At 31.2% G+C, this 13,879-nt stretch overlaps 1 protein-coding gene across 1 annotated transcript; it reads left to right on the forward strand.

Moving 5' to 3' along the window:
• Window positions 1–277: 277 nt before the first annotated feature.
• On the forward strand, window positions 278–1,949 carry LOC114715362 (pentatricopeptide repeat-containing protein At1g62720-like; the record flags this gene model as incomplete). The annotated part of the gene is made up of 2 exons (XM_028900200.1): window positions 278–780; window positions 886–1,949. Coding segments are annotated over 2 exons (1,567 nt in total), but the record flags the coding sequence as incomplete, so codon positions are not given.
• Between the last annotated feature and the right edge of the window lie 11,930 nt (window positions 1,950–13,879).

Genomic DNA, 13,879 nt, shown 5'->3' on the forward strand with positions numbered 1-13,879 from the left:
TTCGTTGCTTTAAGTAATATACATTGTTTTTGTGATTTAAATTTGCAGAATCATACCATCAAAAGAGACAAAGATATAAAAATAAAAAAAAAAATTAACTACGTACTTGAAAAATTTTGATAATATTAATTTGTTGATCAAATTCTAAAATTTGGTCATTTTTGGGGTGTTTGATAACTCTAAAAAACGAGACAAATTCTTTCACATATTTATTTCGTAAATCGTAAAAGCATTTCTGAAATCATGGTTTGGTTTTCATCACTGTTCTGCAACGAAGATGCGCTCTTGTGCCGCTAGAAGGTGCGCTTTTCCCCATCTTCCTCTCTGTATTCGATGTTCTTCATCTTCCATCATTCTCTCTTCCCCTTTCCACTCACCCCAAGTTCTTTGCTCATTCTCAAACCCGAGATGTGAATAGCTTTCACGACTCCATAGCTTCATTCATTCGCTTCCTCCATCAGCATCCCCCACCTTCCATACTCCAAATTAATAAGATTTTAGGATCACTTGCCAAGGCTCAGCATCACCGCACTGCCATCTCATTGTTTGCACAAGCTGAGTTCAGAGGATTCACACCCGATTTATTTACAATCAACATCTTGCTCAATTGTTACTGCCATTTGGATGACATGTATTCTGCTTTCTCAATATTGGGAAAGATTCACAAGATGGGTCTTCAACCGGATACTGTAACTTTAAATACGCTGATTAAAGGACTGTGCATTGGGAACCAGGTTGGGGAAGCATGGGACTTCTATGACGAGCTAACGGCCAAAGGATTCCAATTAGATGAAATTAGTTATGGAACTTTGGTTAATGGGCTATGTAAACTTGGCAAATTAAGGTCTGCCATTAAATTGATCCGAAAGATGGAGAGGCATTCAATTAAGCCTAATGTAGTCATATACAGTACAATCATTGATAGGCTTTGCAAATATGGACATATTGTTGAGGCCCATGCATTGTATTCTGAAATGATTGATCAAGGACTTTTACCGGATATTGTCACTTATAGCTCTTTAATCCACGGTCACTGCAGCAAGGGACAATGGGAAGAAGCTAATTGGTTTCTCCATGAAATGATGCTGAAAGGCATCGAGCCTAATGTTTATACATTAAATATATTGATTGATGTGTTCTGTAAAGAAGGAAAGATCATAGAAGCTGAAGTTATTCTTGGCAGGATGATGAAATGTGGCGAGAGACCTACTGTTGTAACTTACACTTCGTTAATGGATGGGTATTGTTCAATGGACAATGTTAAGGAGTCAAAACAAGTATTTAATAAGATGATTCGTAGTGGGCTGGCACCTGATGTAGTTAGTTTTAATATCTTGATTGCCGGATTATGTAAGATCAAAATGGTTGAAGAAGCTATGGTTCTGTTTAAAGAAATGCGTCACAAAAACGTAGATCCCAATACCTGGGCTTACAACTCTCTTATTCATGGCATGTGCAGATTAGGAAAAATGTCATATGTGCAGGACCTTGTTGATGATATGCATGATAGTGGTGTTGCCCCAGATGTAGTCACTTATAACATTTTGTTACATGCAGTTTGCAAAAGCCAGCATGTCGAACACGGGATTGCATTATTTCAGCAAATGGTTGCCTTGGGAGTTCAGCCTGATTTGCACACACTTAACGTACTTATTGATGGTTTGTGTAAAGGTGATAGAGTAAATGATGCTTGGGAGATTTTTGAATACCTTTTGAGCAAAGGCTATCGTGTAAATGTCTACACATATAGCATTATGATCAATGGCCTCTGTCGACAAGGGCTTTTTGATGAAGCCATGACTTTGCTTTCAAAAATGAAAGAGAAGGAATGCCTGCCTAACTCAATGACATATAGAATACTTCTTCGAGCTCTTTTGGGAAAAAGTGAGAATGATAGAGTAGAGAATCTTCTTCATGAAATGATTGATAGTGGTCTTGTCAAACAATAAAACAAGGTTAGATACTCTCATCCTATTTACTTATACGTGTTCAAATTTTTAAATTTTCCCTCAATGGTTATCTAGTGATGGTTTCTATTTGGTTAAATTGTTGGATTATGTGATGGGCTGAATGGACTTGATGTGTTAATGTTCAAGTCATATCTTTAATAGATTCATTGTGACTATGGTATTTGGCCCAAAAAAAAAAAAACGATTGTGCTTATTGTATGTACCTATGAGTTTCTTTTGGTCTGAACATGACATTGTTCTTTCTTTATTTATGGTTTATTTCTGCATCAATTTATCACCTTCATTGGCATCTAACTCCTCCAATAGAAAAAGGCTTTTGGTGGAGGGTTTTGTTTCACAGTAAGGTGTCTTTCATAACTCTAAGACGCATCTAGGTTCTTGCACAAGTATTAGCACTTTTCATTGTTTTAATTATAGCTTAAATGTTGTTCTATAGAGTTTGTAATCTAATGTAATAGTTCCCTTCAGGACATTATGGCCAACAAAGATTGTTCGTTAGGTTGTTTTAAGAATAAGGAAATTGATGTCTCGACGTATTTGGTTGCCTAAGCATAAATAAAGGTTTAGGAGTGGCCAGTACACTAGTGTTAACCTTGCATTTGCTTGATGATGCTTTCTCCTTGTATCTGGCAAATGGAATAAATATTGTTTATTTTCCTCTTGCGTCATAGTCCTTGTTGATGCTTTCTCATTTACTGAACAGGGCGTGAGGTGAACTAATCACGTGATGCTTGAGCCCGTGAAAATCTCTTGCCTAATTTTTTCTTCTTACTTTAAAGATGGGAACGTGACGTTTGCTAGAAATTGATGCTGGTAATGAATTGAAATTGTATGTTTGATGCAACATGGTGCTTTAAATATGCTTTTAGACCGGAAAATTGCTCATATATCTACCTATATATAAGCTCTGTTGTAGTCTCCGTAAACAATAAAGTTACAGCTCCTTTGGACCATTTGGCTGATTGTAATCTTTCTAGTGAAATAGGCGGTACATGTAACTGGGGAGGAATTGTGTCTGTTGTTTGGAAAACATTGGAATTTTGTCTTTGAAAACGTAGGAATTGTCTTCACTGGCTAAAAAATATGGGCACTAAGAAGAAAAAGTAGGTTGCATTTCCAATTGTTAGGTAATACTCAAAGGATACATATTTGGTCTACGTCAGGAAGGTCCGAATTTAGACCTAATTCAATATGTTTTTGGTTCAAACGATGTCCACATTGTTTGAGCCTAAAACTATCGGAAACTTGTGACCAGAAGGTTTGTCCTTGCTAGACGATGCATAAGCTGCTTAGCTGTAACTTCTGGGTTTTTCTTCTTCTTCTCCCTCCTGGATTCTTTGTGGTTGCTTCGAAATCAGACTTGTTTTGCAGGTATCCATGTTACACACAAGGAAGTGATCAGCAAAGCCACTTGGAGAACTTTAACTATTCTTAAAACTGAAGAGGGCCTTCAACCTTCAACAGCATCTTTGCAACTCAGCAAGCAATCACAGATCAGTGAGGGAGGCCACATTATTACTTCATACCCAATATGCGGGATATTTGATTTTAAATTAAACAAGACCAAAAAACAGATGGCCAGCAATCCATATCTCCATCTTTTGGAATCATCAAACTTTTTACAACTGGACATTTCAACTGCCAGTTCGAATGAAGGGTCTAGAGCTTCAGCTTTCCGCTCTCAGGGAAGCACAGTTTTTTCTTTTATCTCACTGTTATGTATCCAATGTTTTTTGTATTCCCTTATGTTTAGACTTGTTCTCTAATTCTTACTGTATTTTTGTTATCAAGGAGAGAATGACGCCATGGTCAATCCAACCATCACAAGATGACATCGGTGTCATTCACAAGGACATCTGTTATCATTTGTTTCATTTTTATAATTAATAGTCTTATTCTGTATTCAGTTTTTGGGTTTATAGTACCCTATCCTGTGGATTAATAGACCCTTGGAAAGTGTTACATACATAATTGCAGAGTTTTGGATTGTGTGAAATTGAGGTTCTATTCCTTAATATTTTGACGAGTTGGGATTTAGGAACTCATTAAGGTTCTCATTAGCCCCGCAGCTGAAAAAACAGCTTGCATCTTTTGGTAGATTTTACATGCATGTTAAGGAGCTAGATGGATGCACATTGTAGCCATAGCTAATTCCTCCTGGGCCATAATTTCTAACATGGTGAGTATTTCTCATTCAATTTAAAGTCCTGAATATATCGTACATACCCATGAACACCCCTACTAGAGAGGAGCGAGGGATGTGCCAATGACCCTTCTAAGAGCCATTTAGTGGCAGCGTGGAGGACTAAAATATCAAAGCGAGGTGATGATCTGGAGAAGCAAGATTGTGTCGTCAGAATGGCAGAGCAGTGAGAGAGGCCCCGAGATATTTCATGGATGAAGGCAAATGGGTGATATGGAGGTGAGGACAAGTATATAAGATTAGGGGTGTGTATTAGGCTCGCATGCCTAATATGTCTGTCCGAACCCACAAAAAAAACGCCCAGCCCAACTGGAGAAAAAACTATCCAAACAAAAAAGGACATTTTCGAGCAGGGCTAATTCATGGGCAGGGGGCTGCCCTACCCATTTGGCCATACCAGGAAAAAAATATAATTATGTATATTATAATATATAATATTATATTATTTTGAACAATTATCCCTTTTTATTTTTGCTACAAAAATTAGGAAACATTAGAAAAAATGAAAGGAACATAAAAATTATAATTATGCAAAAGAACCAAATATCAAAACATAAGATTAAATGTGCTAAATTGCTCTTAGTCAAATTTCCTTCTTTTCCTCTTACCTCCAATTTAAAAAAAAAAAAGAAAGGAAAACCGCCTTTCAAATTTTGTGTTTTCACATGATTATAAGAATGCGCCAACTATATGAAGAACTAAAGAATTAAACTATAGAATTAGCTCAATTATTAAATGTTTTAATTATTAAATAATTTTTTACCTCCCATAAGAAATTGAAGGCTGAAGAACAAGACTACATAAGCCTTGCATATATGAGTGATTGAGTCATTTGTGATAAATTTTTTCCTCTCACCTTGTCTCAAAGCATGGTAATTGAATTTTTTTTCTACATATGATATGGGCAAGGTGTCACTAAGTTGGGCAAAAAAACCTGCCCTGGGCCACTCCAAAATGGTTAGGGTTTCTATCGGGTTGGGCTGGTTTTTGCAGCTCGCTTATCTTTCGAGCTGAGTATCGGGCAGGGTGCTTGCCTTGTCCAACCCTATCCATATGCAGCCCCATAGAAGATGCACAAATGGGGATGTAGCTGGAATTAGAAGTTTTTAGGAATTCGATGAATGAGCTTGTGCTTGGACTTGCGTTCTCAGAGTCATGGGCCTTCTTGCTTCTGAGGAAATGGGACATGGCTGAAGCGGGGAGAAGGAACGATGAGGTCTGGAGAACAACGGGGAATAAACTGTAACAAAACTTTTTAACATTGCACATTCTAATTTAACGGAAGGACTAACGGCTTTAATGGTTAAAAATTTAAGGATCCAATAAAAAAAATAAAAAAACCTTAAGGACCTAATTCAAAACCAGTATAAATCATAAGGATTTCCAAATTAGTTTTTCCGTATTTTTTATGAAAATCTATGATGATTTCTATATTTATATTGAGTATTTATATTTATGTATTTAAATTATAATTTATTATAATTTAAATTTTTTAATTATTGAATTTTTTAATAATAATATTATTCTTAACTTTAAAAAGCATTTATTTAATAGCATTATATTTTTTATTAGGGGTAACATGGTAAATTGCACAATTTTTCAACCCATTTTTATCCAACCAAACATAAAATTTTTCATCAATCTATGTTTTATTTCAGTGCTTACCAAATATGTTATCACTTAGAAGTTTCTCATTCCATTCCATTCCAATCAATTTTTCCTACCAAACGGGCCCTTAAAGTATCCTAACTGTGAATTCATACGGTCAATATTATCAAGGAAGCAATGAATCTCTTCATTTAGTGTTATCTGTACAAGTGCTGAAAGTTTTCTTGAACAGTTTGTTTCAAATTAAAATTGTTGAAGATCCAATATTATTGTTTTGGTCTTATCTTTTAATATAAGTCTCAGTCTCTAATGTATTCTAATTGGGATCCTGAGATTCAGCAATGTGATGATCATTTTGCTTGGAATGCTCACGAGATGTGCAACACTCTGTTTCTATCACGAGATCCTCCAACTTATTGCATAGTTCAGCTTTTTATAGACTGTAACCATCTAAGCCTGGGGATAATACTTGCAATATAATTTCTTGCCTTGCTTTTTCGGAAGGAAAAAAAAAAGGCAATGGATTCTTCTTCCTTTTTCTTTCTTTATTTTTTTTCTTTTGGTTACAGAGTGCATTATTCTTTAATTGTGAATCAAGTGATGCTGTCTCCCCTGCTTCATGATTAGGGTCTGTTTGGTATGACGGAAAATGAGAGGAGGGGAAGGACGGGAAAATTTTAATAAGCTTGATTTAAAAAATTAAAAAAAATAGGGTTAAAAGTTTTTAATTAATTTTATTCCTCTTTTATATTACTTCTTCTCTTTATTAAAATTTTAAGACCCCATTTCTCCAATATTTTAAATACAGCACATTAAAATTTTTCTTCCCCTTTTCTTTCCTCCTTTTCTCTCATACCAAATAGTACTTTAGTGTGCTTGAGTACAAATATAGCGTAATTTAGATTTAGTTAACTGAATTTCTCAAACATCGTACGTAGTTTTGTTGCTGAATGAAATTTCATAGGTTTTACGCCAAAAAAAATAATTGAAGTTCTCAAATTTATTTGTTTTGTGAGAAATTTTTACACTCCTCCGGTTCTAAATAAATAAATTAAAAAAAACTAGTTGAAGAATTTGCTTTAATCCTCCCAAATTTAATGTTTTTCCCTACACTCTCTCTATTGATGAGGACTATCATTAAGAGAGTAGTTTTCATGCAAATGATTGGAATGTGTATTCTAAGAAAACCAACACATGATTTATAAAAATAACTAAATCTTTTCTACAAATTAGTTATTACTACCTCCGGTCCTAATTATAAAAACCAGTTGACTAATTTGAAGAGATTAAAGAAATAAGTTAAGTTAGTTATTTGTAATAAATAGATGTTGTTTTTCCTAAAATATCCTTGCTAATCAAGTTTGTTGGCTATAACTACTATTATTAGAAAAATTACCTTGAAAAAAAATACATAAATATTAGAGACAAAGTGGATTGGGGTCTTATATTTAGAACTAAAATAAAAGTCAAACAAGGTCTTATATTAAAAACTAGAGGTAGTAATTTATACTATTTTGTTCCAATTTAGAAAAAGTTTATTTCTAAATATAAACCATTTGTAGGATAATTAATGAATTTTTTTCAATTTTATGCCTATTAACTCAATAAATGCAGATAGAGATGAAGGAGATAAGTGAGAGAAAATATAAAATACTCCATTATTTTTAATAATTTTTTTTAATATGAGCAAATATAAACAAATTATCAATTTAATGCATTTTTTAATTTGTGGGTTTTGGGTAAAAGTAAACTTATAAATAGAGACTTATAAATAACAACAAAATAATACATTTAGGATCAGAGAGAATGTATTGTTTTTCAGTTGATGAAATGTGGTGGGAGACCGACCTAATGTTATAACTTTCCCTTCTATGCGAATGTTCTCAATTTGTTCTACTATAATTTGTTTAAATTTAAAATTTTGACAGGGAAAATTTTAACGGAACACATCATAAGTTTGCTGTGACATAATTTTATGAGAACAATTTTATTATTGTTTTTAAATGATTAATCATATGATATCTGATTTTTTCCCAGTAAATCATATACTCCTCCGGTCTTAAATGTAAGACCCTTATACTAGTGTGTATAAAGATCTTACATTTAGGACTGAAGGAGTAATATCTGATATTGTTAATAAATACAAAATTATGAAACAAAAGACACCCAATATATGTGTGTGTATAGAAAAACACTCATTATTTTTTTTTATAAGCTAGAAAACACTCATTATGTTACTCTAAAGTAAAATATTCTAACCTCTCTTATATTTTATTCTAAGTACATAGATCTTTCCTTTATTCTGAAAATATAAATTTAAGTCTAAATTATTAACTCCATTAAGAATATTCTAAAAAAATGTTTTTTTAATTAAAATATATGTTAAACTACATTTTATTTACTGATGTACCTTTCATAATACTAAATCCTTAAATTTTGGTTTTTTTAAAACTATTTTAAAAATTTTAAACTATATTTTATTTTTTATTTTATAAATAATTATTTGTTTAATGTCTTTATCATATCGGGACAGAAAATTAAATATTTAGTTAATATTACTATAAAAAAATTGAATGAAAAAATTGATTAATTCTTTAAATAAATATGTAGTCGATCACAAAGTTATAAATGTTTACAGCAAAAATTTTGTTTAAAATTTTTAAATTATAAATTAAAATGATTTATATAATATCCTAAACTCACATAATTTATATTATATGATGAATAAATATGCATTTAAAATATTTTCTAGCTTTTTTTTAAAAAAAATAAAAAATAAGCTTCAATATGTCATGAGGAATTAAAATTATGTAATTCTATAATAGAATCAAAATTTATAAATTTAATACTACCTCTGGTCTTTAATATAAGACCTCGTTTAACTTTTATTTTGGTCCTAAATATAAAACCCCAATCCACTTTGTCTATCATATTTATTCATTTTTTCCCAAGGTAGTCTTTCTAAGAATGACAGTTATAACCAATACACTTGATTAGCAAGGATATTTTAGAAAAGATAACACATATTTATTGTAAATAACTAACTTAACTTATTTTCTTAATCTCCTCAAATTAGTCAACTAGCTCTTATAATTAGAACCAGAGATAGTAAGATAGAGGGGTGTTCACTGGACGGGACGTCCCGTCCCGGTGAACAGGGAGGGGATAGGGCTTTAGTCCCATGTCTCGTCTTGTTGGGACTGAGACAAAATCAGGACGGGACGGGATGGGATGTCCAGTTTCCACCCTTTTTAAAAAAAAAATTATAATTTTTCATATGAATTTTTTTATGTTATAATGCTTATTTTTTTATTGGGTTTCTAAAGATAAAAACACTATAAAAAATATTATGTAGAAAACTCAATTATATAGTATAAAAAATGTGTAAAAACAATATTGTAAAAAAGGAGAGGGTTTAAAATGGCTTTATGAATTATTTTATTGAGGAAAGAGATTTTGTTGAGATAATACTACAACTTAAGAGCTAAAAATCACTATAAAAATAATAATAATTATTAATAAGTAAATTGGATAATCTAATAATTATTATTAAAAAATAATTTTTTTAAAAAAAATACCCCGAGACAGGACGGGACAGGACAACCTCGTCCTGTATCCCGTCCCATCTTGGTCACTGTTTCCATCCCGTCCCATACTTGTCCTGCTTCTAAATTTTTTTTGTCCTGTCCCGAGCTCACCGGGACTGGGACGGGACAAATTAAATATCCATAATACTAACACATTAAACAGTTTGAAAATATATATATTATAATTATTTTTTTATAGTGTCAAAAATTGCTTTTTGACATATATGAATGTTTAAATAATGTTTATGTTAAGGAGGAATATTTTGATTAAAATAAAAGTTTGAAAATCAAATTTAACGGTCAATCAATGCTTGGATGAATGAGAATAGAATTTTAAAAATATAAAAGAGGTTTCTATAACGTATATAGAGATTTATATATTTTTTCAAAATAGAGGAAAAGTTTTTATAATTTAAGTAAAAGAGATGAATATTACTTTTATCTCTATTCTAAAGTCCATAAATGCTTGTGGAAAGAGATGTTTCTTATTTCCCTCTTAAAAGTGAGTTTTTTTTTTGGACTGAAAAAAGTGAGTTAGGTAATACTCAAATGATACATATTGGCCTATGTCAGGAAGGTCCGAATTTAGACCTAATTCAATATGTTTTGGTTCAAACGATGTCCAGATTGTTTGAGCCTAAAACTATCGGAAACTTGTGACCAGAAGGTTGTCCTTGCTAGCCGATGCATAAGCTGCTTAGCTGTAACTTCTGGGTCTCTCTCTCTCTCTTCTTCTTCTTCTTCTTTTGTGTTTTTTTGCCCTCCTGGATTCTTTGCGGTTCCTTCGAAATCAGACTTGTTTTGCAGGTATCCATGTTGCAAAAAAGGAAGTCATCAGCAAAGCCACTTAGAGAGCTTTAACTATTGTTAAAACTGAAGAGGGCCTTCAACCTTCAACGGCATCTTTGCAACTCAGCAAGCAATCACAGATCAGTGAGGGAGGCCACATTATTACTTCATACCCAATATGCTGGATCCAAAAACAGATGGCCAGCAATCCATATCTCCATCTTTTGGAATCATCAAACTTTTTACAACTGGACATTTCAACTGCCATTTCGAATGAAGGGTCTAGAACTTCAGCTTTCCGCTCTCAGGGAAGCACAGTTTTTTCTTTTATCTCACTGTTATGTATCCAATGTTTTTTGTATTCCCTTATGTTTAGACTTGTTCTCTAATTCTTACTGTATTTTTGTTATCAAGGAGAGAATGACGCCATGGTCAATCCAACCATCACAAGATGACATCGATATCATTCACAAGGACATCTGTTATCATTTGTTTCATTTTTATAATTAATAGTCTTATTCTGTATTCAGTTTTTGGGTTTATAGTACCCTATCCTGTGGATTAATAGACACTTGGAAAGTGTTACATCATAATTGCAGAGTTTTGGATTGTGTGAAATTGAGGCTCTATTCCTTAATATTTTTTTTGGAATAAGAACTGGATTACTATCTATTCAACCAAACAAAGCATTACAAGGACTAGCTTCCTTCATCAAGATCCACCTCTTCAAGCCAAGGTGGAGGTTGATCAAGGATACCAAAAATATTCCTTAATATTTTGACCACTTGGGATTTAGGAACTCATTAAAGTTCTCATTAGCCCCGCAGCTGAAAAAACAGCTTGCATGTTTTGGTAGATTTTACATGCATATTAAGGAGCTAGATGGATGCATATGGTAGCCATAGCTAATTGCACCTGGGCCATAAATACCCGTAACATGCCCACCTTTTGAGCTGTTGCGTTGTGTGTGTAGGCTTCTTCCTGTTTATTGTCTTTGCATTATAGTTTATCATTTTTCAGCTACAACGGCTGAATTCATGCTGTTCATCATATAGGCTTCATTTAATTTCGACATTTAGGTGCTTCACTCGGCAGTTCTCACTTCTCAGCTCTATAATTTATGATTTTGTGTTTGGAAATCGTATCTCATTTTAATTTCTAGAATTGATTTTGTTTGTGATGTTACGGAGTGTTTGAATAATTCTCAAAGGGTGTTTGGATTAGCTTTTGGAAAATAGTTTCTTGAAAAATGTAATAAAATTGATTTTAGAGAATAAATTTTGAGTAGAATAATAAATTTTGTTAAAAAAGTGAATTTGAAAAATTTTAAGTGTTTGGATTGGATGGTTATTGTGAGAGTCACTTTTTCATATGCAAATTACTTAAAAATATATAAGTAATAATGCAAATTACTTAAAAATATATAAGTAATAAGTAAATAATAAATATACATATACAGGATCAATATATTTTTTACATAATTAATTAGTAATTAATATGTATATATATTTTGATAAAATCATGGTTTTCCGGTCAAAAATGTGGAACAAATTGACTTCTTAAAAAACCATTGGTTTTGGTGTACCTTAATCAATTATTAATTTTTATAAGGTGTTCGGGTTGTTTTTCATAAAATCATGCTTTTTCTTGTAAAACTATGACTGTGTGACTGTAATTTCTAACATGATGAGCATTTCTCATTCAATTTAAAGTCTTAAATACATCATAAATACCCTCTATTTTTAGACATAATTTTACAATTTTAACAAAATCTATAGATTACATAATAATAGAAGATAATAATGGAATCGTGTAAATAGTATAAGATATTGGAAATGATAGGAGAAATATGAATATATCTTATTATATTTAAAAAATTTTAACTAAGAAAAATCTTGTGGAACAAAATCCTAGTAAAAAAAAAAATTACATCATATCATTCATTGATGTATTAACTCCCCATCTTGCCAATATTAGCAAACATCTTTAGGTATACAAAGTCTAATATCATGAACAAATTTTTCAAGTCTTGTATTAAAATAAACATAACATATTTTGAAGATCAAGAGACAAATATATCATTTATTTACTGACATGTGAATCATACTATGATCTCTCGATATGAGAATCAAGCAGAAACCTTGTATCTAATTCAAATCACTTCAAATGTTTTGATCTAATTTTCATAAGTAGATTATCCAAAAGCATGATGAATTTTACCCACGTTGAAAATGTTAATTTTATCTATTTTTTAATGAGAAAGACCTTGAAATTATCACTTTCCAATTGAAGAACTTAAGGGTTAAAAATGACAAAGAGATAAGTAAACCCAAATTTAAAATTTAAAATTAAAAAAGAATGACAAAAATGTCCTTTTGCTTTTTTAAAAAAGGTTCAACCACTCACTGGAGACCACACTGGCGACTGGTCACTTATGCCAGCACTAACCACTAGCGAGGAGGTTTTTTGTTTTGTTTTTGTTGGCAGAATTTTTTTTGGCCAATGGGAAATTATTTTTAGAAAGTGGTGGAGGTGAGATTTAATCCAACCATCCTATGATTATTTGGGCCAACAAAAAAGTAAATGACTATTAGGCTACCAATAATTTCTTAATATTATCATGTAAAACAAAATATAAGTTTACTCCTTTACTTTGGTTCTAGTTTGTGAAAACAATTTATCTGAGAATAACAAGTCTTGATTGTGAAATGATAAATCTAAAATTGAGATTAATAAGGCAATTTTTTTTATACATAGCATGTGAAATAATATGTAAATTAATTAAAAATAACAACAATTGATTTGAAAATAATAAGCCTTCATTGTGAAATGACAAGTTAAGACTTGAGATTAATAAAATGTTCTTTTCTATTCATAATATTTGAAAAAATATGTGAATCAATTAAAAATGATAACATTTCACCCGGCAATATCAAGTTTCGAGTTGGAATTAACAACATATTTTTTTATTATATGATTAATAAAAAAAATATAATTTATAGATACTTTTTATCTACATACCTATATAACTCATTAAATAAATCTATAAATAAAATTTTATAAATTATAAATGATAAATAACTAGTTATAAATCATAAACAAAAGCATAGTGAACAAAAGTATAGTTTAATGAGTTATATATAAAGGAAAAATTACAATAAGGTTCCACCTAAGAAAATTAAATAAAAAAGTCTCTTAAAATTATCAAATTATTCTGAAGTCTCAAAAGACCTTATTGCAAGAGATTTTATTTGTTCAATTACCAATTTGTCCTTTTTTAAAATATGCATTGACGACTGAAAGAGCAGCCATTAACAATTTAAGATGTAACGATTAATAACTATCGCGGTAAGTATAACAATACATTTATCAATGCATCACAAAAATGTAATGCATGAGTTGTCAATATTTGCTAGGATAGTTATCAATCATTATACCTTAAATTATTAACAACTGTACTTTCAGTTGTTAATATATATTTTAAAAAAAGAATAAGAGCAATTTAGTAATTAAACAAATAAAATTTCTTGCAATGAGGTCCCTTCATACTAATTTGATGGTATCAAAGGACCATTTTGTATTTAATTTTTTTGGATGGGATCTTATTTCAATTTCCCTTATATAACTACATAGTTTAAAAAGTATTTATAAATTATGTTTTTTTAATTATATGATGAAAAAACGTGTTGTGAATCCCATCTGAAGTTTGTTATTCAGATATG

Source organism: Neltuma alba, unplaced genomic scaffold (genome assembly GCF_004799145.2).
Source record: "Neltuma alba isolate B1F8T4 unplaced genomic scaffold, ASM479914v2 tig00002013_pilon, whole genome shotgun sequence".
Classification (NCBI taxonomy): Eukaryota; Viridiplantae; Streptophyta; class Magnoliopsida; order Fabales; family Fabaceae; genus Neltuma; species Neltuma alba.